Source organism: Dermochelys coriacea, chromosome 20 (genome assembly GCF_009764565.3).
Source record: "Dermochelys coriacea isolate rDerCor1 chromosome 20, rDerCor1.pri.v4, whole genome shotgun sequence".
Classification (NCBI taxonomy): domain Eukaryota; kingdom Metazoa; phylum Chordata; order Testudines; family Dermochelyidae; genus Dermochelys; species Dermochelys coriacea.
Genome location: NC_050087.2, coordinates 11,118,674 through 11,143,749, shown reverse-complemented (window position 1 = coordinate 11,143,749; position 25,076 = coordinate 11,118,674). Strand labels below are relative to the sequence as shown.

The following is a 25,076-nucleotide window of genomic DNA, read 5'->3' as shown; positions in this document are numbered from 1 at the left end:
ATATAGAAGTAGTTGGGATTATTTTTTCCAGCATATTACTTTGGATTTATCCATCTTGAATAATGTTGTATCATCTGCAAACTTTGCCACTTCACTGTTCAATGTCTTTCCCAGATCATTAATGAATACGTTGACCACCACAGGTCCCAGTACAGATCCTTGGGGGACCCTGTTTAACTCTCTCCATTTTGAAAACTGACCATTTATTCCCACACGTGACTTCCTATCGTCTAACCAGTGACTGATCGATGAGGGTGCCTACCTGTTATCCCGTAGCAACTTAGTCCCTTAAGAGCCATTGGTGGGACCTTGTCAATCTTTCTGAAAATCCAAGTACACTATCCACTGGCTTGCCTTTATTCACATGCTTGCTGACCCCTCATAATCATGCCTCACGATTTACAAATGCCATGTTGGCACTCTCTCAACACATCATGTTTCTGTGTCTCAGATAATTCTGTTCTTTACCACAGTTTCTACCAACTTGCCCAGTGCTGAAGTTAAGCTCCAGAAGTGATCCTGGCCAGTAAACCTTTTTTTAGAAATCGGCGTTACATTAGCTACCTTCCAATCATCTGGTACAGAGGCTTCTTTCAGTGATAGATTACATACCACCATTAGTAACATGCAGCGGCACAGGAGCTAGCAAACAGAGCTCTAAACAGGGGAGTTTGAGTGGGAGTTCTGTTGGAGGAGAAGGTAGTTGTACTTGGTTTTGTATTTTTAGTGTGTGTGTGTGTGTGTGTGTGTGTGTGTGTGTGTGTGTGTGTGTAGGGGCTTTGTGCTGGGAGAGCAGCTGAGCCCTGATTAGGGGGTGGGGCTTCTGACTAGGGGTCCTATAAAGGTAGCCAGCCAGTCAGGCAGCGGCACAGGAGCTAGCCAACAGAGCTCTAAACAGGGGAGTTTGAGTGGGAGTTTGGATTGTGGTGCTGGTTTGGGGTTTGCTTTTGCTGGGGGGGTGGTCTTTTTGGTGTGCCTTGTGTTTCCCAGATTAACAGGATTTAGGTGGGAAGGAGATGACAAATACAGAGGCAGCTGTGGGAGTGACTCCTGTAGTGGAAGACACATTGAGGATGACTGGATGTGGAAGCTGTGGTATGTACATGATTCTGGAGAGGGGAACCGGTAAGAGTTTTTTCTGCATGAAATGTCATCTGATAGAGCTGATGGAGGAAAAGATCCGAGGTTTGGAGATGCAGGTGGAAAGTCTCGCTGAGTTTAGGAAGGGGTTTGAGCAGATGATGGAGCAAAGATATGAGGTATCTGAAGGGAAAAGCTCAGACTCACGGATGGAAGCAGGGCTGGGGAATTTTGAGGGGAGACTGGGTGAGGAAAGTGGTCAGTGGAAACATGTGACTAAAAGAACCAGGCAGAGGAAAAGACGGGCTAGTGAAGGAGAAAGAGCTTAGGAACAGGTTTGCAGAGTTGGAAAATGAAGAAGGGGCTCAGCAGGTACTTGTTGAAGGTGGAAGGGTAAGGAAGAAGAGAAGAGAGGCTAGTCCTATAGGAAAAGTGGAAGAGTCAAGGGAGACTAGACCAAATATGAGCCCCAGGAGGATACAGGATGGGTTGAAGAAGATTATAAGGGAAAATAGGAATGGAAAGAACTTGCAGCCAGAGGGAACAGGGGAGACTCGAGAATAGCACAGTCACCAGGAAAAGGCAGGTCTATGTGATCGGGGACTCTTTATTGAGAAGAATAGACAGGCCTGTAACTAGAGCTGATCCAGAGAATAGAAGGGTGTGCTGTCTTCTGGGTTCTAAGATATGGGATGTAGACCTGAGGTTGAAAAGGATCCTAAAGGGAGCGGGAAAGAATCCCCTAATTATCCTTCATGTGGGAACAAATGATACGGCTAGATTCTCGCTGGAAAGTATTAAGGGAGACAATGCTAGGCTGGGGAAGACGCTTAAGGAAATTGAGGCTCAGGTGATCTTTAGCGGGATCCTTCCTGTTCCTAGAGAAGGGCAACAAAGGTGTGACCAGATTATGACTGTCAACAGATGGCTTAGGCAGTGGTGCTATAAGGAGGGCTTTGGGATGTATGGCCACTGGGAGGCATTCACGGACAGAGGACAGTTCTCTCGGGATGGACTTCATCTGAGTAGGGAAGGAAATAGACTTCTAGGATCGAGGCTGGACCAACTGATAAAGAGAGCTTTAAACTAGGAATTAGGGGGAGATGGATGGGAGATGTCCAGGAAATCTCCACGCCAGATTTTAGCATTGAGAGGGAAGAAGACGAAGTAAGAAAGGATACAGCTGTGGGTAGGAGAATGTATATAAGGAGCGAGGGCGGTGTGGATACTAATCTAATAGGTTATACTGGCTGTAGAATGACTGTGCCTAATAGGGTACAAAATGTGAGCGAGGCCAAACAGCAAAAATTAAGATGTTTATACACCAATGCGAGGAGCCTAGGTAGCAAAATGGAGGAACTAGAGCTACTGGTGCAGGAAGTGAAACCAGATATTATAGGGATAACAGAAACATGGTGGAATAGTAGTCATGACTGGACTACAGGTATTGAAGGGTATGTGCTGTTTAGGAAAGATAGAAACAAAGGTAAAGGGGGTGGAGTAGCATTGTATATCAATGATGAGGTAGAATGTAAAGAAATAAGAAGCGATGCAATGGATAAGAGAGTCCGTGTGGGCAAAAATTACATTGGGGAAGAAAACTAGTAAAGCCTCTCCTACAATAGTGCTTGGGGTGTGCTATAGACCTCCGGGATCTAATTTGGATATGGATAGAGCCCTTTTTAATGTCTTTAATCAAGTAAATACTAATGGAAACTGCGTGATCATGGGAGACTTTAACTTCCCAGATATAGACTGGAGGACCAGTGCTAGTAATAATAATAGGGCTCAGATTTTCCTAGATGCGATAGCTGATGGATTCCTTCATCAAGTAGTTGCTGAACCGACTAGAGGGGATGCCATTTTAGATTTAATTTTGGTGAGTAGCAAGGACCTCATAGAAGAAATGATTGTAGGGGACAATCTTGGCTCAAGTGATCATGAGCTAATTCAGTTCAAACTAAATGGAAGGATTAACAAAAATAAATCTTCAACTAAGGTTTTTGATTTCAAAAGGGCTGACTTTCAAAAATTAAGGAAATTAGTTAGGGAAGTGGATTGGACTGAAGAATTTATGGATCTAAAGGTAGGAGAAGACCTGGGATTACTTTAAATCAAAGCTGCAGAAGCTATCGGAAGCCTGTATCCCAAGAAAGGGGAAAAAATTCATAGGAAGGAGTTGTAGACCAAGCTGGATGAGCAAGCATCTTAGAGAGGTGATTAAGAAGAAGCAGAAAGCATACAGGGAGTGGAAGATGGGAGGGATCAGCAAGGAAAGCTACCTAATTGAGGTCAGAACATGTAGGGATAAAGTGAGACGGGCTAAAAGTTTAGTAGAGTTGGACCTTGCAAAGGGAATTAAAACCAATAGTAAAAGGTTTTATAGCCATATAAATAAGAAGAAAATTAAGAAAGAAGAAGTGGGGCCGCTTAACACTGAGGATGGAGTGGAAGTTAAAGATAATCTAGGCATGGCCCAATATCTAAACAAATACTTTGCCTCAGTCTTTAATAAGGCTAAAGAGGATCTTAGGGATAATGGTAGCATGACAAATGGGAATGAGGATATAGAGGTAGATATTACCATATCTGAGGTAGAAGCAAAACTGAAACAGCTTAATGGGACTAAATCGGGGGGCCCAGATAATCTTCATCCAAGAATATTAAAGGAATTGGCACCTGAAATTGCAAACCCATTAGCAAGAATTTTTAATGAATCTGTAAACTCAGGAGTAGTACCGAATGATTGGAGAATTGCTAATATAGTTCCTATTTTTAAGAAAGGAAAAAAAAGTGATCCAGGTAACTACAGGCCAGTTAGTTTGACATCTGTAGTATGCAAGGTCCTGGAAAAAATTTTGAAGGAGAAATTAGTTAAGGACATTGAAGTCAATGGTAAATGGGACAAAATACAACATGGTTTTACAAAAAGTAGATCGTGCCAAACCAACCTAATCTCCTTTTTTGAAAAGGTAACAGATTTTTTAGATAAAGGAAATGCAGTGGATCTAATTTACCTAGATTTCAGTAAGGCATTTGATACCGTGCCACATGGGGAATTATTAGTTAAATTGGAGAAGATGGGGATCAATATGAACATCAAAAGGTGGATAAGGAATTGGTTAAAGGGGAGACTGCAACGGGTCCTACTGAAAGGCGAACTGTCAGGTTGGAGGGAGGTTACCAGTGGAGTTCCTCAAGGATTGGTTTTGGGACCAATCTTATTTAATCTTTTTATTACTGACCTTGGCACAAAAAGTGGGAGTGTGCTAATAAAGTTTGCAGATGATACAAAGCTGGGAGGTATTGCCAATTCGGAGAAGGATCGGGATATTATACAGGAGGATCTGGATTACCTTGTAAACTGGAGTAATCGTAATAGGATGAAATTTAATAGTGAGAAGTGTAAGGTTATGCATTTAGGGATTAATAACAAGAATTTTAGTTATAAGTTGGGGACGCATCAATTAGAAGTAACGGAAGAGGAGAAGGACCTTGGAGTATTGGTTGATCATAGGATGACTGAGCTGCCAATGTGATATGGCTGTGAAAAAAGCTAATGCGGTTTTGGGATGCATCAGGAGAGGCATTTCCAGTAGGGATAAGGAGGTTTTAGTACCATTATTCAAGGCACTGGCGAGACCTCACCTAGAATACTGTGTGCAGTTCTGGTCTCCCATGTTTAAAAAGGATGAATTCAAACTGGAGCAGGTACAGAGAAGGGCTACTAGGATGATCCGAGGAATGGAAAACTTGTCTTATGAAAGGAGACTTAAGGAGCTTGGCTTGTTTAGCCTAACTAAAAGAAGGTTGAGAGGACATATGATTGCTCTCTATAAATATATCAGAGGGATAAATACAGGAGAGGGAGAGGAATTATTTAAGCTCAGCACCAATGTGGACACAAGAACAAATGGGTATAAACTGGCCACCAGGAAGTTTAGACTTGAAATCAGACGAAGGTTTTTAACCATCAGAGGAGTGAAGGTTTGGAATAACCTTCCAAGGGAAGCAGTGGGGGCAAAAGATCTATCTGGTTTTAAGGTTCTACTTGATAAGTTTATGGAGGAGATGGTGTGATGGGATAATGAGATTTTGGTAAGTAACTGATCTTTAAATATTCAGGGTAAATAGGCCAAATCCCCTGAGATGGGATATTAGATGGATGGGATCTGAGTTACACAGGAAAGAATGTTCTGTAGTATCTGGCTGGTGAATCTTGCCCATATGCTCAGGGTTTAGCCGATCGCCATATTTGGGGTCGGGAAGGAATTTTCCTCCAGGGCAGATTGGAGAGGCCCTGGAGGTTTTTCGCCTTCCTCTGTAGCATGGGGCATGGTTGACTTGAGGGAGGCTTCTCTGCTCCTTGAAGTCTTTAAACCATGATTTAAGGACTTCAATAGCTCAGACATGGGTGAGGTTTTTCATAGGAGTGGGTGGGTGAGATTCTGTAGCCTGCGTTGTGCAGGATGTCAGACTAGATGATCAGAATGGTCCCTTCTGACCTTAGTATCTATGAAACATCAAATTGAATTTTACATTTGAGTACCTTCAAAAATCTTGGGAGAACACCAGCTGGTCCTGGTAACTTACTACTGTTTAATCTATAAGCGTGTTCTAAAGCCCTTTCTATTGATCAGGGTACAATGTGCAACTCACTTCTCTGCTTAGTACATGGGGACCATCCTCCCCGCCCCAACTCCTAACAGCCACCCCCAGGTCTGACCCTAGAGCGTTACTGGAACAGGTTAGAGCAGAGTGGTTCAGCCCAGCCTGTCCCCAGAGCCTGCTGGCTCCTGTCCTGCATACGTACCGCTCGCAGCAGCAGAAGACCGAGCAGGAGGAGCTGCTCTCACAGCGGAACTTGCCAGACCTTGGGCTGTCTTTGCACTCAGCAATATACATGTGGAGCTGTGTGATGGGCACATCATCCTCACACTGGTGCTGCAGAAATGGACAGAGAGGAGTCAGGCTGCCTGCCCACTACGCCTGGCCCGATAACCCTCTCCAGAGGCCACCCCCTCCAGAGGCCTCCTACCTCCTCTCAGCAGCAGGGAAACTTTTGGGGACACTGGGAGGGGGAGCCAATCCAGGGCACTAACGGCTCGGAGGGCTGGTCAGGGCCTGTGTGGGCATGCTGGAGTCTTGACCATGGACTAGCTGAGACCTTGATGGTCTTAGCAAAGGCCAAGGATCTGATGGGCCACAGAATCCCCTCACCTCACAGGCAGCCCTGCCATGGCCTGGTGCAGCATAAGGAAAGCTTGCCCTTTGCTGCCCACACTGCTCAAGTTCCAGGCCCAGGGCTGTCCTGGGGGTGGGGGGGATGCAGGGCCTGGGACAAATCAGCCCCACCCTGTCCACTCCAGGCCCCGCCCCCACTCCAGCCCTTCCCCCAAATCCCACCCCACCTCTTCCCACGAGCATGCCCAGTCCCCACTTCTCCCCCTCTCTCCCAGAGCCGACCTTGATGCAACAAAACAGCTATTGGCAGCAGACAGGAGGCTCTGGGAGAGAAGGGGAGGAGTGATCAGTGGGGCAGCCAGCAGATAAAAGGCGCTGGGGAGCAGGGTTTGGAGCCTATGGAGCACAGGGGCCCCGCAAAGCATGGAGCCTGTGGCATCACCCCTATTCGCCATACCCTAGGGACAGCTCTGTCCAGGCCTAGAAGGAAAAGTTCCACAGAACTGAAGAGAAAGCCAAAGCCTCCCCAGAGAGGACTTCCCTACTCAATACACATGAGGGCAGGCTCCAGGGTCCTCACTCCCCTTCCCCACAGCCCTTGGAGGACTGGCAGCAATAGGGCAATGGCAGCACTGCCAGACATGCTAGGGCTGGAGGGACCATAGGTGGCGCCACTTTGGATTTAAATTGGTGGAGCCCATGGGTCGTACTGGGAACGGGCTGGCTCAGGCACACAAGTGCTTATGGTCTCAAGCAAAGCTGTCTCCAAACCACGTCCCCAGGCGATGACTGCCAGCTGCAGCTAGGCCGGGGGGAGGGGGCATGTCCTAGCCCACACACCTGTCATTGGGTGACTAAGCCCACCATTGGCACCACTCTAGCAGGGCAGCCCATGGAGTTCACAATATTCCCTGCTGGAAGGGCTTCATGTCCCAACATGCTGTGCTCCACCCCAAGACGGAGGTGGCTGAGGGAACCCGAGACAAGGTCCATTTCATGCAGGTTGGACATGGCTCTCGGGCTCTGACAAGCCTGCAGCCCAGGGAAAGCAGCACTCCCCAGACTGACCTTGATGGTCTCATAGGAGCCGGTGATGAGTGCAATGAAGAGGCTGAGCACCATGTAGATGAAGAGACTGATGAAGGTGTAGAGGTAGAGCTGGCTGAAGAGCCACACTAGGTAGCTGTTCTGTTGCATCTCAGCGAAGGTCACGAACATATCATCCCCATTGATGAGGGAGAAGAGGCATTCGGACACCATGGAGAGGGAGCGGAACTGCACATGGGGCAGAGAGAGCCAAGCCCCTGAGTACAGGTATGGCTGGGCAGACCCTGGACAAAGCCACATGGGGAGCTGGAGCAGCGCTGCGTGACCATCTAGGCTCAATGGCAGCAGAGCTACCAGCAACACAGATCTTCCCCCTTCATAGCAAAGGGCCCTAAGCTCTATCCAGCCATTAGCCCCCTTCCCCAAATGGGTGCAGAGAGGGGTAGGGACTAGCCAAAATCCCCAACAAGGTAGCAACAGGAATAGGCCCCTGAGGACTCCCATTTCCTGCTTACCTCACTTCCTCCTACCTCTCTCGCCACCCGCTGCTTAGCGCTGCCTGACCAGGAGCGGAGCTCTGGCAGAGCCAAGCCAGGCCGAGCCAAGCCAAGCCATAGGTTCTGTTGTAGCAACCTTACCTGCTCCAGACCCTATGCTGCACTAAACAGTGCAATAGGACAGAGAGGGTGATTCCTCACTGCTGCTACCCACTGTGCAAGGAGAGGCTGATGCCAGCTGCATGTTGGGGGAAGGGCTGCTGTGTCCCCATCGTTTTGTTTCCACTGGGAGGTTCCTTATGGATCTTCCCCCACTGAAGGAACTGGGATGGGGATCAAGACTGGCTGTGTTCTCTCCTAATGCTGAGCAGTGCTTGGAGGGTTATTGCTATTTTACAGGGCAGAGCTACCACCAGCACAGCGGGAGACTTCAAGGCTCTGGGATCTCTGGCTTGGACTGGGGACTTGGAATTCCACCCAAGCAAAGGCAGGACTCCAGTGCCCCATGACACACAGACCTGGCCCCCCAACATGGTACAGTCCCCTTCTCAATGCCCCTAGACACACTGATCTGCCCCCTTATGCTACTAGCCACACAAACCTGTCCCCTCTCCCCCATTGCCCCTAGCCAGACCTAGTCCTCCCCGGACCCTCACAACATGGTACAGTCCCTCCATGCTCCTAGCTACACAGACTGACCCCCCAGATTGTATAGTGCCCCCAACACTCCCAGCTGCAGACCTGGTCTCCCCAACCAACCCTGACACGGCACAGTGCCCCATGGTACCTTGACATGGTACGGGCCCAGTACGATCCACCCGCAGAAGCAGTAGCCCAGGTAAATGACAGCCACACAGCAGCAGAAACGGATCACGTTGGGGAGGGCGACCCTCATGGTCACTATGAGAATCTGGGGGACACAAATGCGACTGTAAAACACTAATAGTGCAGGGACTCTCCACCAGGGAGCCCAGAATAAGCAGGAGACACCAAAGGGAATACCATGATAGAGCTGGGTATCCCCAAGGGATAATAGGATCAGTCACCACACGGAGATCAGATGGGAGCAATAATAATTGCAGGGGCAGCACAAAAGTCTGGGAGAGGAGGCAGTAGATGTATCAGAGGCCTGCTGCATTGCGTGGCAGCCAGCAAGGCCCCAGCTACTCTATGCTGAACGTGCAGCAGCATCAAGTCTTGGAGCAGGGAGGCATAAGTCTTGCCAGAGCCCTGCAGAAACAGCACCTGGGACCGAGTCCTGTCCCCAGACCAGCAGCGATCCTCCAGAGGAAAGGTTCAGGGAGCTGAGTGTGCATAGCTGGGGAGACCCCAGTGTCTCCTGTGGCAGAGGCTGCTCCTAGGATTAGGAGAGACATGTCAACCCAGGGGAGGAGCAGGAAGAGGTGGCTCAAGAAGAGGAGCAAGTGCAATGGCATGATATCACAGGGCAACGGAGCCGAGTATCGGGGCAAACGATCAGGCTGCAAAATGATTCTCAAAGGGAGCGTTGGAAGCCCCATCCTTTCAGAGCACTGATGTGGAGTGAACAGAGCATTAGCTAGCACAACAGGTTTACATTGAATTTTGTTTGCTGAGAGAGCAGGGCTGGAGTAGCTGGGGGGTTGCAAGTCAGCACTGAGGGGCACTGGCAGAGATGGGGGAGGGGTGAACCCCATCTGGAATCACAGGTTCATGGCTGCAAGCCAGGATTGAGGGGCATCGGCAGAGCTGTGAGAGAAGAGCCAGGGGTAGGGAGATGCAGTGGCATGCTGCAAGTCAGGATTGAGGGGAAAAGTCTGCCCAGGCCTGCAGAATACGGCATCTTGGGCAGCGTTGCCACTCACTGGAACAGAGCTCTCTCGCTACATGCTGTGTGCGTCTGCACGCAGGTATCACTCACATTGTATTTCTGGAAGAAGCTGAGGTAGCGGATGACCCCGACCCAGACCAGGAGTGTGGAGGTGCCCAGAAGGATGCTGCAGATGTCATAGCTGGCAAAGTTCTGCAGACAGAGACACAGACACGTCAGGCGGCTCCGCCCCTCACAGCAAACGTGCTTCATCATTAACATGAGCTGAGGTGCTTAGTGTCCCAGACCACCCATCACTCACTATCATTCTGCCAAGGGTTGTGATGGGTTCTCCATCACTGGCGATTTTTAATTCAAGATTGGATGTTTTTCTAAGAGCTCTGCTCTGGGGAAGTTCTCTGGCCTGTTCCAGACCACATGATCCCAATGGTCCCTTCTGCCCTTGGAATCTATGAATCCATTACAGCCAGGGGAGCAGAACCCAGCTGACAGCTACCGGCAGGTCGACAGGAGAGCCCGAAGAGCAGCAATACAAGACACCGAGGGCAGCCCGCAGCCCATTATGCATTTGGAACATGATGGACTGGAAAAGATCTGCATCAGGAAAGGCCTTGCAGCCTCTGGAGTGGGGAGGTAAGCGAGGGGAGGGCAGGTCAGCGAAAAGCAAGAGGACCAATCAGAGAGGAGAGGAGGAGACTGATCAGTCCCAAGCCTGGCTCCAGGACAACAGCACAGTCTGTCAGTCCTAACCCGGGCAGGGGTCCCCTTTGCAATGGGCCAAGGGCCAGAACAAGTTGGGATCAGGACAGGGTTGGCTAGGTACCTGGCATGGTTTCCCAAGGGAAGGGAGGAAGCCACTCGGGCCCTTTTAAACTAGACAAAGACCTGGCACGAGTACCTAGTGCCTTGGGTCCCCTATGCCTGATTTTTACGGTCTGTGGTGGGGAGGGGCCGTACACTGGAGGGGGATTGTCACTCAGGGCCCAGTATGGATCTGCGCAGACCAGGACATCACTAAACACTCAGACATGCTCAGTAGCCATGATCGTTCCCTCACTCCAGAGCATGGGGACAGCAGCAATCCGGCACCCACATGCAGCTATCGGGCCACCCAGTCTCAGAGTGGGTCCTTCCCTGTCCCTCTCTCCCTGCTGGGAACAGAACAGGCAAATGGTGCCTCAAGCTCTGCAGGAGGCCACAGAGCCACAGGATTACTGCACTGATCTTACACACAGCCCTGAGTTAGGAGGGAACATGACCCCAAGGCAGGAGGTTTGGCAGTGCCCACATCTGCACCTAGGTTGGGATCTCCATGCCCAGCAAGCTGCCAGCCCTACAGCCAAAGTCACTTGTCAGTGACTGCCTGCCTGGCTGCCTTTGTTTTGCGAGGCAGGGCAATTGAGTGCCCTGGCCTGGGGCTGCTAGGGAGCTGGTTCCTCTAGTTCCTCTGGGAAAATCCCCTCAGGCTGCAGCTATTGACAGCTCTGGCAGGGGGCAAATGGTGCATTCCCAGAGGACCAGCACCTTCCTCTTCTCCTCTAGCCTGACTGCGCAGGGTCCTTGCCCCTAACCCTATCAGGGAGGTGCAAAGAGGAACCCCAGCACCCCAGCCACAAGAGAGCAGCCGCCACCCGCTGGGAGCAAAAGGTGTGGCCTTCCAGCGGCTCTGCACACCCTGCCAGTGCCCCTGCCCTGGCAGCATTCCCAGGGTGCAGATGAGATGTTTTACCAGAGAGATTCTCTGGGAGGGTTCCCCAGCACAGCCCCATGGGGGAGAGGGGGAAGAGCACACACAGGAATGGATGCCTGGCCATCCCCTCACCTTTGACTCAATTCCGATCTTCATGATGGTCCCAGACACTGTCAGGACATCACTCACCACCAGCAGGATGTACCAGCCATTCACAAACTCCATGCGGTCTGACAGGCAGACGTCCTGGTTGTAGCGTCTCTGAAAGAAATGGCCCAACTCCTGCAAGCAGAATGGAGAGTGGTGATGGACCCACAGCAGGGACAATGGTCCCCAGGCAGGTGGCTGAGGTGGACTCCCAAGAGTCTCTTGGGGATGTTTGGTTTGGAACATGGCCGCTGGGCGGAGAAGACCCCAGTGGGAGCAGCAGGGCCCCATCTCCCAGAATCCTCACCCTTGCAGAGGGAGAAATAGACAAAGCAAAACTCCCAGCTTTGCCCAGTGCTCCAGGAGAGTGAGATTTTCACCTGGCTCAAAATAAAATTCATATTTTCCCTTTTCACCAGGTCAGATCATCACGTTCTCTCACTTCACTGGTCTGATGCTCTGCTCACCTCCAGGGCAACTCAGCTGGGAGCAGCAGGTTCCAGCCTCTGACAGCTCCATCTCAGACTGACTGAGCCATTCCACCCCCAGAGATGCCCACGGCCCTCAGCCTTATTCAGTAGATGTGTGCCCCAAGGGATTCATAGGAGATGCCCTGGGAACCCTCCCTCCTGCCAGAGAGACCCATCCTCAAAAGGGATCGCTGCAGCAAGCACAGCCTTACACCCAAGTGGAGGCCCATCATTCCTGAGAGGCTGCAGGAGTGCAAGGGGCTGTGCTGTCAGAGCCTGATGTTTGTGCCCAGTTGCACTCAAAGGGTTCATGCTGATCAGCCCAGCAGGCCAGCCCAGTACTCACATGCTGCAGCATCAAGCCCCGGATGATGGAGCGGGCACACAGGATGAAGGACAGCACACAAACAAGGATCACAGCCACGTCGAAGAACACGCGGAAGGTGTTGTCTCCTGGAAGAGGCAGTGGATCTCCTCAGCAAGGGAACACCAGGGCAGACAAGCGGAGCCCAGAGTACAGTGTGGGAGAGCTCCGGTGGAGGAGAAGCAGCTAAGGAGACAGGCTCCTCCACAAGAGCAGAGCGCTCAAGGGTCTGAGAATGGAGCCAGCAGTGCGCGGAGCCCACATTCCACACCGGCCTAGAACGCCCAGCAGAGAGCAGCTACCATCATCAGCCTGCTAGACAGCAGGGGTGACACTCAGTGCCCATCCTGAAGCCAGGATTTTAGTTACGTGGGAGTGAGAAAGTAAGGAGTAGGCGTGTCTGCTCCGATCACAGGAGCGGTGCATGGTCTTCCATGGACTCCTGCCCTGAGTCACATCACCCAGAGATCACTCGAACGCTGCTGAACAGATCCCTCCACCTGCCCAAATCATCCCCCGGCACAGATCTAGCTGACGAAGGCTCAGCCCAGAGGTGAGGTCACATTTGCTGTGAAAGGGGGTGTCTAGAATGGACAGGCCTTAATGGTTCACAGCAGCGCTAGCACAGCCACACCAATGGCCCTTCCAGTTAGCAGTGGCAGAGGGGGGGACGGAGGAAGACTGTCCCCCCTTCAGTCTGCCCTTCCCACCCCCTACCTCGGCCATACACGCTGGGGTCCTTGCACTCTTTGATGTCAGCTTTGTTGTCCAGGCTGATCTTCACCCGGCCACTGTGAGCCTTGTTGTCAAACGTGATCTGGTGAAGGAAGAGGAAGACTGCTACTGCACAGCGAGGAGGGGATGGGATGGCCAGGAACCTCTCTGGCTGGATCGTCCTCCCCAGCCCTGCTCCCACCGCAGGACTCTCACTCCCTTATTGTAGTCCTGCTCTGCAGGGCAGCATGTGCCAGCAGCACAGCTGGGTCTCACACTGACCCTCTGATGGAGAACCTGCTCAGCTAGCGGCCATGCAGAGAGGGTGCACCTGGCAGCCCCGCAGGCTCAGGGAGCCCAGCCGGGCTCCTCCTGGTTCTCTGGGAAGAGTTCTTGGCTCAGACGCATGAGCCAGTTGGAATCCAGCTCCTGAGCTGGTTCTGCAGGGCTAAGAGGAATGAGCGGCAGCAGGCTTTTTCGTAGCTTGAGTCAGCAGGTGGCACTGTGGAGCAAGGGCAATTTTCACAGTGTCTTTCCAGCTGAGACCCCCAATAGAACTGCACCACGGCCAGAAACCTTGGCCTCCTCCCTGGCTCCCTCCTCCTCTCATGGCTGCTCACCATCCCAGGGACACAGCCCAAGGAGCCACCTGCCCTCGCTTGCTGGCCCGGGGGGCACATTGCTCGGAGGAATTCAGCCTGACCGCTCCTTTGCTCAAGAGCAAGCGCTCCCTGACAGCGAGAGTGACCAGGCTGTGGGGTGGTCTCCCAGGAAGAAGGTAGTACAGACCAACGGCTTGTCTATCTCTAACTCCCATGCTTCCCTCAGGCAGCTGCAGCCCTGGGGGAGTGCTGGCTATGTATTTCTCTGGCGCAGGCAGGTGCAGCTCAGCGCTGGGCCAGGGTTACTCACAGTGATGGTGAAGGTGTAGCAGTCTGGGATCTCATTGTTAATGATCGTCTGGATGTTGATGGCCTTCAGTTTAAACTGGATGGTGACGTTAATGAGCCTGTAGGAGACAGTGATCAGACTAACAGGATGTTTTCTGAGTGGTACGTTCCATTCCATCACTCCAAGGGGGAGCTGCTCTTCACAGCTAGAAACTCAGCACCATACTGCCCCTTTTGGCCCAAAGCTACACAGGCTATCCCCCCCTTAAGAAGCAGGTGTTGGCCCATTTTACAGATGGGAAAATAGCAATTTAGCTGAAATCACAGGAGCAGTGGCAGAGCCAGGAGCAGAACCCAGAACTCACTGCTGCATCCCAACCACTTGATAACACAGCCTAAAGGGAAACCAAGGTAATGTCTTTACACTGCAGCTGGGAGGTATAATTTCCAGCTCGGGTACATGTACTGCACTAGTTCTACTTGAGCTAGTGCCTAAAAAGGCAGTCTGGCCACCGTGGCTTAGGCTAGTCATCCTATACAACCACAACCAAGATCCTAGGTACGGCCCAAAGAACTAGCCTGGGCCGCCACCCAGGCCACGGTGGCCACACTGCTGTTTTTATTGTGTTAACTTGAGTAGTGCATGTGTCACACCTCCCCGCTGCAGAGCGGCTGTATCCTTAATAATAATGCCATGAACATAACCGGTGGGCAATTTCTGAGCCGCCTCCCCCCCACCAACACCACCTCTTGCTTGTTAGTGTGTGGGAAGCATTTCCTCCCCCCCTCCCCCCCATAGTTCAATTCAACAGGGAACCATCACCTTCAGACTCGTCCTGCTAGAACTAGGACATATGTCTTTCTGATCAAGCTGGTGGCATCTTCCCCAACCCTGCACTCATTCACATTACACAGTGGTCACCGAACACATCCTCAACACCACAGAGCTCCTAGGTCCCCATCACATCGTCCTCCAGAGCTCAGCCAGATCTTGGCAGCTGTGCTCTCTCAATTGCTGAGTTCCAGATTTAGCAACATGTTGAGTAACCACTGGGAAAGCAGAAGTTCTTGTAGACAATGAAGCAACAATGCCACTGTGCTAGCACAGGCTGAAGCAGGCCCCAGAGCCCATGTAAGAAGGAGAAGGGGAAAGAGGGACCCAGGGCACAGGAACAATGAGAATAGCTGGTTCAGCATTTCAGAGCCCAGCAGAGCATCCTGCCTCACAAGCAGGAGTCCCTAGGAGCCACTGAACAAGACCAGGAGCTTTTCAAGATACTGAACTGTTCTGCTCAACTAAGGCTTCTGCTCTGCCTGTCAGCCTGCCCAGTAGTGTCCCCCAAACTCAGCCCTGCCAGCCAGCCCCCACACTTGTCATCCCCCCAACACACACACACACACACCAACTTGGCTCTGCCAGCCCCCACACTGGTCTCCCCTCCCACCAACTTACCGTCAGCCAGTGGGCCAGCACATCTGTCTCCCTATCAGCACCCAGTGCCAACAACCAGCCCACCCACCTGTCTTCCCCACTCACATCCACCAACTCAACCCTGACAGCCAGCCCACCTGTGTCCCCCTTCCCGCCCACCAACTCGTCCCTGCCAGCCAGCCCACCCATGTCTCCCTTCCCACCCGTGCCCTTACCTTGCCACAGATGTTAGCCACTTTCAGTCCCTCACTCACTCTCCATCACTCGCAGGCCCAGGTTGCCCTACTGAGAAATATGAAGACTGTCCCTGCTGCACCCTACGGTTTCACCCCTCAGCTGGGGGGCTTCTGCCTCTTACACTCATCAGGCCTTGTCTACACTACAGGGGGAAGATTGATGTAAGTTACGTGAATACTGTAGCTGAAGTCGCCGTACTTAGATCTACTCCCTGCAGGGTCCGCACTACGCGATGTCGACTGGAGACCCTCTCCTGTCGACGCCCCTGGCGCTTCTTTTTCAGGTGGAGCACAGGAGTGGACAGCGATCGGCAGTCGATTTAGTGGGTTTTCACTAGACCTGCTAAATCAACTGCCGATGCATCAATCGCTGCGCATCAAACCCCCGGTTAGTGTAGACAAGCCCTTAGTAATAATTCTGCTTGCAGTGGGGTCTAGTGGATAGAGCAGTGGCCTGGGACTCTGCCACTGGCCTGCTTGGTGACCTTGGGAGAGTCACTTCCCTCCCCATGCCTGTTCCCCTCTTATCCTGTGTCTGTTGTGTCTACTCAGATAAGGCTTTTGGGGGCAAGGGCTGTGCCTCACTAGGCGTTTGTGCAGCACCCTGCACAGTTCTGCGATGCGAACTGAGTGACGTTGTGGTGGGAGATGGTGCCTGCTTAGCAGGGCCCAAAGAAGCAAAATCAGACCTCTATGTACTTGAGGAACTGAGCTCAGGCAAGCGACTCTCCCCCTCTGGCTGAGGAAGTAGATTCATCTCTGTCCAGCAACCCTTTTCATGAATAAGGCTGTTTCCATTACAAAGGCCCTAAATTTGGAATCATCAGAGCAGGAAACTTCAAAGAGCTGAAGCCACACAGGATGCTGCACGTGTTGCCCCCGGGGAATGCTGCCAGGGAACTAACAGGGTCTCCTCTCCACCAGCAACAGACCCAGCCACTGCCTCAGTTTCACCCCCTTCGGCTCCCTAATAGTTTCCCGCAACAAATCTAGCCCCCTTCCTGTGCTCAGCAACTTGTTCGTCCTTTTGGTTCGGGGCAATACACAGGGACTCCCTCCCAGCCACATTGGGAATCCCAACCTAGACCCCCCAAAGTGCAAGAGGCAATATTCTTCAACCCCCACACTGTCCCAGCCAAACTGTTCCTAGAGACACCTTCCCAGGGCCCCCCATTCCCCTCCCCGGGGTTGCTCCCGCCCAGCTTTTGCCTCTGGCTGGTGTGGAGAGCTCCACAGAGTTAGAGGACAGCAGGGACCACCAGATCACCTACTCTGACCTCCCATGTACCATAGGCCACCAGCATCTCCACCATAAACCCAGCAATCCAAATCAAACCAAAGGATTATAGCCCACAGGTGACTGAGCCAGAGGCAGAGAACAGGGCTCCCCCAGGTAACACTGCCAGCAACCCTAGCTTTGACTGCATCTCCTGTTTTCAGCAGTTAGCCATGCCCTGCCCTTGGTAACAGAAGAGACCGCACGTCACTCACGACATGCCTGGAGAGATAAGGTACTTACTTGTGAAACTTGAGCGTGAAGTTCCGGTAGCTGGAGTGGGGCTGCAGGGAGAGTGTCTCCACAGGCTGCAGGGGCCAGGGCATCCTCTCCATGGGGTCCACGCCCAGGCAGTCTGCAGAGGAAGGGGAGACTGTCCTCAGAGAAGCAGCCCAGCCAGCACCCACACAGGGCCTACTGTCCCCTCCCCCACCTTCCAGAAGCAAGGAAAGCCCCCCCCTCCCACACACACAATGGCACCATTTGCCACATCAGAGACCAGCCCTGCTCCCAGGATGGAGCCAGAAAGGAGCAGAGAACAAGGACCTAAGCCTGCTTTTCAAACAAGAGGCAGGAGCTAGTCTAAGCCAACCCACCCCTCGCTTGTTTACAGAGCACTTTAGCATGGCATCTGTCCCACTATGCCATAGGCAGCCATCGCAGGCTGGGTGCAACAGACATTTCCAGCAATCGCCTCCCCTCACCCCAAGGCCACAGCAAGGCTCCAGGGAACTCGCATGCCAAAGGAGTGCTCACCCACCCCACCTTGGATTTAGTGTGAGCAAGGCCTTGGGTGCACTCCCCTTCCCAGGCACCGCTGGGGCTATAAGCCACGGGACTCACTTTTTCCTCACCAAGGTGTGAGAAGACCCCATGGAGAGGCACAGGACAAGAGCCTAGATAGAGACAGGGGCACAGACAGCAAGCCCACACTTTGCAGGGCATTGCCACCTTACCCAACTAAACCCTCAACTCTGCCAGCCAGTCAATGCCTGTTGCCACCTCTTCAGCTGTCATGCAGCTTGGGCACCACCTGATACTCACGAGGCCAGGGTGAGCACAAGCTGACTGGGCAGTAGTAAGCACCAGCCCATGGGGCCCAGCAGAGAGATCCATCAGGGAGCCTGACAACACCCCAGGGACCCAGAAGCACAAAGCAGCCTGGGGCTCACTTACTTGTGATGATCTTGGGGTCGATGTTGAAAGTGTCATTGGCAGGGTCGATCTGCCCTTTGCGATAGTACTGCTGGCATAGCATGAGGGCTGACTGGTTCCCGCTGCACTCCCCACGCACGTAGGCATAGCGCCCGATTGTTTCGTTAGGAATGGCCAAGTACTGGGAAAGGAGGAGGAGACTTTACCATCCTGCCCCAAAACACCCATGTCAGCAATGCTCTGCTATGAGCCATGGAGAACCCTCTGTCCCAGCCCCACACCACTCCTCCCTCACTCCACCCCATCCCAAAGGCTAATGTCCTGCAAATATGTGGATAGCCACTTTGTATCCACGGATATCATGTTTGCCGATGGGATGTAGATACAAATATTGTATCCACACAGGGGTCTACTGATGGCTCCCTGCCCAGCCCGCTTAGGTCTCCCAGGACCCCAGTGCGCTCCTCCTCTCACCTTCTCCACGGCATAGAACATGTGATCGTAGAGGTCCCTCTGCGTATAGACAGCATATGTGTCCTCCGACCCGTCCACATAGTCCTTCAGGAACAGGTGTTTGAAAGCAATGGTGTTCTCCTCCTTGAATGTCACCACCATCTGATTGCTGAGCCCAAAGAGGATGAGCTGCAGAAGGGGAGAAGAGAATGAAACCACCTGAGAACGCTGCCCCTGGCAACAGCTTACCAATGGAGTGTGGCATTCTGTAGAACCACAAGTTTCACTCACTCGCACAGCTTCTATTACAAGGCTGCATCAGCCTTTTGAGTGTTACAATCTCATCTCAGTCAACCCAACCCAGAAGCTGCTTTCTTGAATCGCTAGAACATTAAGAGCTGGAGGAGAGGAGCAATGACTGACAATCACTGGCAGCAGCAGAGCCCTCTACGAGCTTCCACTGAACAGTGTAATTCCACAGAGGACATATGGTTTGCGACAGCAGTAGTAAGTAGCGTTACATTAGGCTATTGGGGTCTCCGAGCATGGTGATGGCCCCATCTCTGCAATAAACTTCTTTTATTAATAGTTTTAGGAACTAAGTTGGAGTCATCTTTGAGGAGAAAGCCATACTCCCCTCCACACTATGCCTTCGGCTTCAACATAGCTACCTTCCATCAGTTACTGGGAAAGTGGGAGTAAGGAGAAATAAGGACCTATATCATTACTAAACATCAAAGATGTCACATTTCCCCTTGTCTAACTAGAGCTACTCAGACTGGAACACAGGACAGCCAGACTGGATCAGAACCAAGATGCATCTTGCCAAGCACCAGATGCTGCAGAGGAGCAGGTGAGAATCCCGCAGTAGCAGGTGAGGGATATCCGTCTCCACCCAGGGCTCACGCACATCACTGGTAGCTGCATATTGTCTAAAGACCTGAAGCAACAGGTTCAATATCCCTTTTACAACACGTGTTATCAATTACAACTCTGGATATTATCGTTAGCTGTATAAATGTCCAATCCCTTTTCAAATCTTGCCGAGTTCTTGGCTTCAACAACTCAAGGCAGAATTGTGGCACAGAGCTCCACAATCTGATCACAAATTGACAGGTGGGGAAATTCAAAGATGAAAAGAGGATACATCTTTTCACTCAGTCATTAACTTAGGTAACAAGCCCAGTCTTTTCTGTCTCTCTTCATAGGAGAACTTTCCAGGCCATCAATCATTCTCAGTACTTTTCTCTGAACAATCTCTAGTTCTTCAGTATCCTATCCATTATTAGGTTCTCAGCACCATTCAGTGTCCAGATTAGGCTGCACCACTGACTAGATAAAGGCATTAGAATATTCGCTGACTATTCACTATCCTACTCTTTATGTATCTGCACATTATTTGCTTTTCTGACTGCAGCTGCACTTTGAACAGAACTCTCCACGACATGGTCTACAATGACACTCAAGTCCCTTTCCTGTGGGCAGCTAATTTACACCCACCAGGTGAAGGAGTTCAGATTTTTTCTTCAACAGGCTTTGCATTTATGAACATGAAATGTTATGCCACCATGCTGCCTACTCATCCAGGCTGGTTAGGTTTCTCTGAATTTTCCCATAGTCTTCTCTGGTTCTCATCAACCTCATCAAGCACAGAGAGGATTGTCTGTAAGGAACTTCAGAGATGCACAGAAAAGTTATTGGTGCTTAAATTCGTTGCTATAAGGGCACTGGAACTTTCTTCTGCAGAGCTCAGACTGACTATACAGGGGAAGACGTTTGCTCTTTTGGTCAAACTCTTCTTGGATCACAGCTGACTAATGTGAACAAAGGACAGAATGGGGAATTTGCAGACCACTCATAGGATGGTCTTATGACATCCTGTGCCTTGCAGTTTTCAACAACAGATCCTGATATACTACAGTATCTCACTGTGTCTCAGTCTCTCTACACTGAAATGCATTTCCTTTATATTCTAGTAATACTTTGGATCTTAGATTAGAATTAGACTAGGTTTGGCAACATGTTTGACCACAGTCAAATATTCCAGCAAGAACAGGTGGCAGCCCACCCTATCCTTCCGATTGCATCATGGTACCATTCTTTCATGTTTTAAAACTTCATTATAATTTGCATTTTTCTGAGTTAAAATATCTCAAGTAACTTGTTATTTTTTTTGTAATTAGGCATAAGTATCTAAGACTGAGCCTACTGGAGACCATAAAGTCTTACTAACCAAAAAAAAAAAAAAAAAAAGTGTTACAATATGTTAGAGTTTTAGAATATTTGACCAATGCCTGACAGGTCAACTGACCAATTACTTTTTGACGGGCCAAAACCCTTACCCTAAATTAGACAGCTTCAGTGAGGTAAGGCCTTCCTCTAGACAAGGATTTTACTCCAGCTATTGCTTCCTTTTAAGTGTCTTTACGAACTGAAGTTAAAAGTGCAGTTTTGCCCAAGTGACAAATGGGTTTCTGTACTCAGCAGATGTGGGGGAGGAAGTCAACCAGATCTGATGACTTCAGAGAACACAAAGTTTGCTTTTTACAGAATGTCAGAGCGAGAAACTAGGGCTGTATGTACACTACAGAGCCCATGCTATCATAGCTATGCCAGCATAGCCCCTTAGCATAAACATCCACAGGAGTCTTTCTACTGGTACAGGAACGCCAACTCGCCGAATATTAGCTATGTGAGAGAAGCCTTCTTCTGTAAGCATTGCTACGTCTACACTGGGGGGTTTTGTGAGCATTCGTCTGTGGCTGGGGGAGGTGGTTTTTCTCACACCTGACTGATGTGGCTATGCTGGTACAAGTTTTAAGTCCAGACCAAGCCTAGAACAATTTGTGCTCCCTCTTGCACCTCCAAGAACTCCCACCCACACAGGTAGCTAAAGGGGAGCTGCATCCCTTACCCAAATCTGGAGTCCCAACCTTCCATTCACATTCTCCCTGGTGCCACTGTCCAAGGAAAGCTTCCCACTCAAAGTTTATTCAAACTGCCTGTTAGCTGCTGAAAGGAGGAGAGATGACAAAGGGAGATGGTAGAGGGAGCCTAGGTGGGAAACAGATGCAAGGAGACACCTAGGCAGGATGGAAGTAAATTAACCTTGAACCAAACAAGACCAGTGAGGGGACTGGAAGCAGGAGGAGACAGGAGAGGAAGATGACCTTTGCCACTACATTTGGATATGCTGGAGGGAAGGGGGAAGATGAGATCCCGGGAGGCCCCACAAGGAGATACTGTAGCAGCTGAGGTGTTTAAAGCTCCCTCTGTCAGTGAATTTAAGGAACGAAATTTTAGTCACAGCTCAGAGATCTAGACTCCAGTATTTCACATCTAGGAGATGAGCTGCTTGCAGAGGGAGGCCTTCCCAGACATGAGGGTTTTCACAAGTTGCTTGGCCAGCGGTTATGTGAATATTATTCACCTTCCACCAACTGTTCTTCTCCCTGCTCTAAAGTGCTTTGGCTTTTCCCCTTGACATTCACACATTGATACAGAGACATGCTCCCACTGAACAAGCTAGGTGCAGAACTCACTGGGTGAAGATTCTCTGGCCTAGGTGTCAGATGAGATCATCATAATGAATAATTCACATAGCTCACCCTCAGTGAGGGCTACTGATGGGCAAACTTGGGAAGGGATTTGAACAGCTGCTTTAGAAGAAATTCCAACATTTAGATGAGTGCAGAATAGAACAGTTCATGGAGGTTTTTAATCACATCACCCCCTGCCATCCAGAGGAGTTACCCAGGGGGCAGCCAAGTCCCTGTTTATCGAGAGCCTGGTGTAGTTTCAAGCCTATTGAATTGCACAACTGTATTGTGCCACTACATGAAGCTTCAGCCCCCTTTAACACCAGCTCCTAATAGCTACTTAAGGCAGAAAGGGGAAGAATTAAATCCCCCATCAACACAACATGGAAGCTTCAAATTCAAACACAAGGCAGGAAATGTATACACTGAGGTTCCAATAGCAGCATTAATCAATTCACACTGCATATGTCCCAATCTTACATAAGAATGGCCATACTGGGTCAGACCAAAGATCCCTCTAGCCTAGTATCTTGTCTTCCAACAGCGGCCAGTGCCAGGAACAGAACAGGTGATCATCAAGTGATCCATCCCGTCGCCCATTCCCAGCTTCTGGCAAAGAACTATGGACACCATCCCTGCTCATCCTGGCTAACAGCCATTGATGGACCTATCCTCCATGAATTTATCTAGTTCTTTTTTGAACCCTATTATAGTCTTGGACTTCACAACATCTTCTGGCAAAGAATTGCCCAGGTTGACTGTATGTTGTGTGAAGAAATAAAACCAAAAAAAGGAAGTAAACCTGCTGCCTATTAATTTCATTTGGTGACCCCTAGTTCTTGTGTTATGAGAGGGAGTCACTTCCTTATTTACTTTCTCCACACCAGTCATGATTTTATAGACGTTTACCATATCCCCTCTTCCTCATCTTTTCCAAGCTGAAAAGTCCAAGTCTTATTAATCTCTCCTCATATGGAAGCTGTTCCATACCCCTAATCATTTTTGTTGCTCTTTTTGTTACATATCTAGAGCACCCAGATATCAGAGTCAATGGGAAGGTAAGATCTAGCCCATCTCATTTGCAAATGCTGGTCAGAGCATTAGATGTGCAGTGTGTCCACATTAACCTCATTGACAGTCTTAAAGCAGGAGGTCCCAAACTGTGGTATGTGTACCCTTGGAGGTATGCTAGACATCTCAGGGGGAATGCGGGAGAAAGTGTGTAACGGTAGATTTCATTTATTGCATTTTCATAATAGGCTACTCAGACAAAGCTTTAAAACTGAAGGAAATTGTTCTACGAAATTCATTAATTTACTTCACAATGTTCCAATGAAAACACAGATACATAGAGACGCTGACATACAGAGCCCTCACCTCCAATCACCGTACAGCGTGGGTTCAGTTGCCCAACTATCCAATCTAACTGAGCTCAGAACTTAGCCAGGGTTTTTTTTTCAGTTGTATACGTCACATTATAAGTGAAATATGGACAGATGGCTAAAAACAGGTAGCGTTAAGAAGAAGTATCAATGATGAGAGGGGCAGCTGCTAGATCTGGAAGGGGGCATACAAAAACAAAAGTTTGGGAATCCCCGTTTTAGGGGAAACTCAGGTTTAAAATTACAAAAGTTACCTTCCCCATATTACCACCACCATTTTTGCTTAATTATTCAAATTGACTAAATCCAATTTATTTTTCAGCAGAAGTGCGATAGTTCTCCCTTTTGCATTGCTTTCCACTTGCAAAATGAAGAGACCAGCTCATCAGTTTATCAAAAACATTTTGCAGAAGAGCAAGAGTTCCTGACAGGGTTCATTTTAATTTGTGTTTCTAGCCTCTCACGTGCTAGCACAGTGCTGCAATGGCATGGCTAAGTTGCAAGTGCCACAGGAGGACGACTGTTTTAGGAGGAGATACTTCTACTGATTTTGTGTTTTTACAAAACCTGAACTGAGCCAGCTGGCCCCTTCCATTTTTGCAAGACCGAGCACAAGGAGGCAGCCTTCATGCCGCACTGATGGAGCTCTGTGCATTCAATGCACTAATCAAGGGGCTGTGCAGAGCACACGCTTACAGCGTAGATCCCACTCTGCTGAACATGCTGCCCATTGGCTAGTGTTCCAAGCTAGTTTTCAACAAGGAAAGCAGTCAGATAGCCAGGCCACTTTCTCATGTTCCCATCATGTGACTGACTATAGACCATGTGGTTTCAAAGTACTGATTTTCCTTTCAGTGGGCTCAGTCTGCATACAGAGCCTGCCTGACTACTCCAACCTAGCATTACTACCCAAGAGCAAGCAGTACCCCACGCTGCCTGATATATCACAGGAGACAAGAGTTACCCTGAACAATGGAACCAGAAAGACATGGGCTGCAAGTTGCCCCAGCCCAGAGTACAGTGCTTTTCATCTCCATGCCCCCCAGCCAGCCCCCCCCACACACCTGGATGGTGACAATGATGATCTTGATGATCTGCAGCACCAGCTTGAAGGGTTTGCGGCCCTTGGCGCGGAACTTGTCACACGGGCTCATGAAGAAGTACTTGAGGCGCCTGCGCAAGTCTTCCTCCTCAGGCAGAAGGGAGGCGGAGCCCAAGCCTGGCCCGGCCCCCCCGTCTTGAGACCCATAGCTATTCACAGGGGTCAGCAGCCTCTGTGTCTCTGGGAAGGGGAGAGTGGGGGGGAGGTGGAAGAGAAAGGAATATAAATATAAGTTACCATGGTCCTCACCTCACTGATGTAAGATGCTCCAGAGCCACTCACTTGCACCAAACCCTAGGAGAGATTTCAGATCTTGGCCAGGTTTAGCCCGCTTGCTCTCTTCGCCTACCTCCCTCCCCGCTCTCTCAAGCTTCAGCAAAGTGGTTTGTCACATCAGCCTAACTTAACTCCACTAAACAAAGATCTGAATAGTGAGTGGTTAGAGGGGGAGGGCAAGACACCCACCCACCCACCCTTCCATGGCCTTAGAGGAAACAGGTGTTTCTCAAGCAGGTTAAACCCCCAGGCTCAATAATCCTTATGACTGAACCCTTCACCATCTGTACATCCAACAAAATCACTTCTTCCCCCTTGATCTATCTGCTGTG

The 25,076-nt window shown here is 50.3% G+C and overlaps 1 protein-coding gene across 2 annotated transcripts in view; it reads right to left on the bottom strand.

Annotated features, from left to right (window-relative positions):
• Positions 1-25,076, bottom strand: part of MCOLN1 (mucolipin TRP cation channel 1) — a 38,804-nt gene that overhangs the window by 11,624 nt on the left and 2,104 nt on the right. The window contains exons 2-13 of one of the 2 annotated variants that reach the window (XM_038378661.2): positions 24,431-24,648; positions 18,467-18,634; positions 18,014-18,173; positions 17,081-17,192; positions 13,916-14,012; positions 13,007-13,106; positions 12,272-12,378; positions 11,441-11,590; positions 9,709-9,810; positions 8,596-8,718; positions 7,333-7,539; positions 5,894-6,024 (exon numbers count right to left, since the gene is read on the bottom strand). In XM_038378661.2, the coding sequence (XP_038234589.1) occupies positions 5,894-6,024; positions 7,333-7,539; positions 8,596-8,718; positions 9,709-9,810; positions 11,441-11,590; positions 12,272-12,378; positions 13,007-13,106; positions 13,916-14,012; positions 17,081-17,192; positions 18,014-18,173; positions 18,467-18,634; positions 24,431-24,648 (1,675 nt within the window). Of the gene's footprint in view, positions 1-5,893; positions 6,025-7,332; positions 7,540-8,595; positions 8,719-8,811; positions 9,166-9,708; positions 9,811-11,440; positions 11,591-12,271; positions 12,379-13,006; positions 13,107-13,915; positions 14,013-17,080; positions 17,193-18,013; positions 18,174-18,466; positions 18,635-24,430; positions 24,649-25,076 lie in introns of those variants that run through there. The other variant, XM_043506807.1, reaches the window with a different exon arrangement.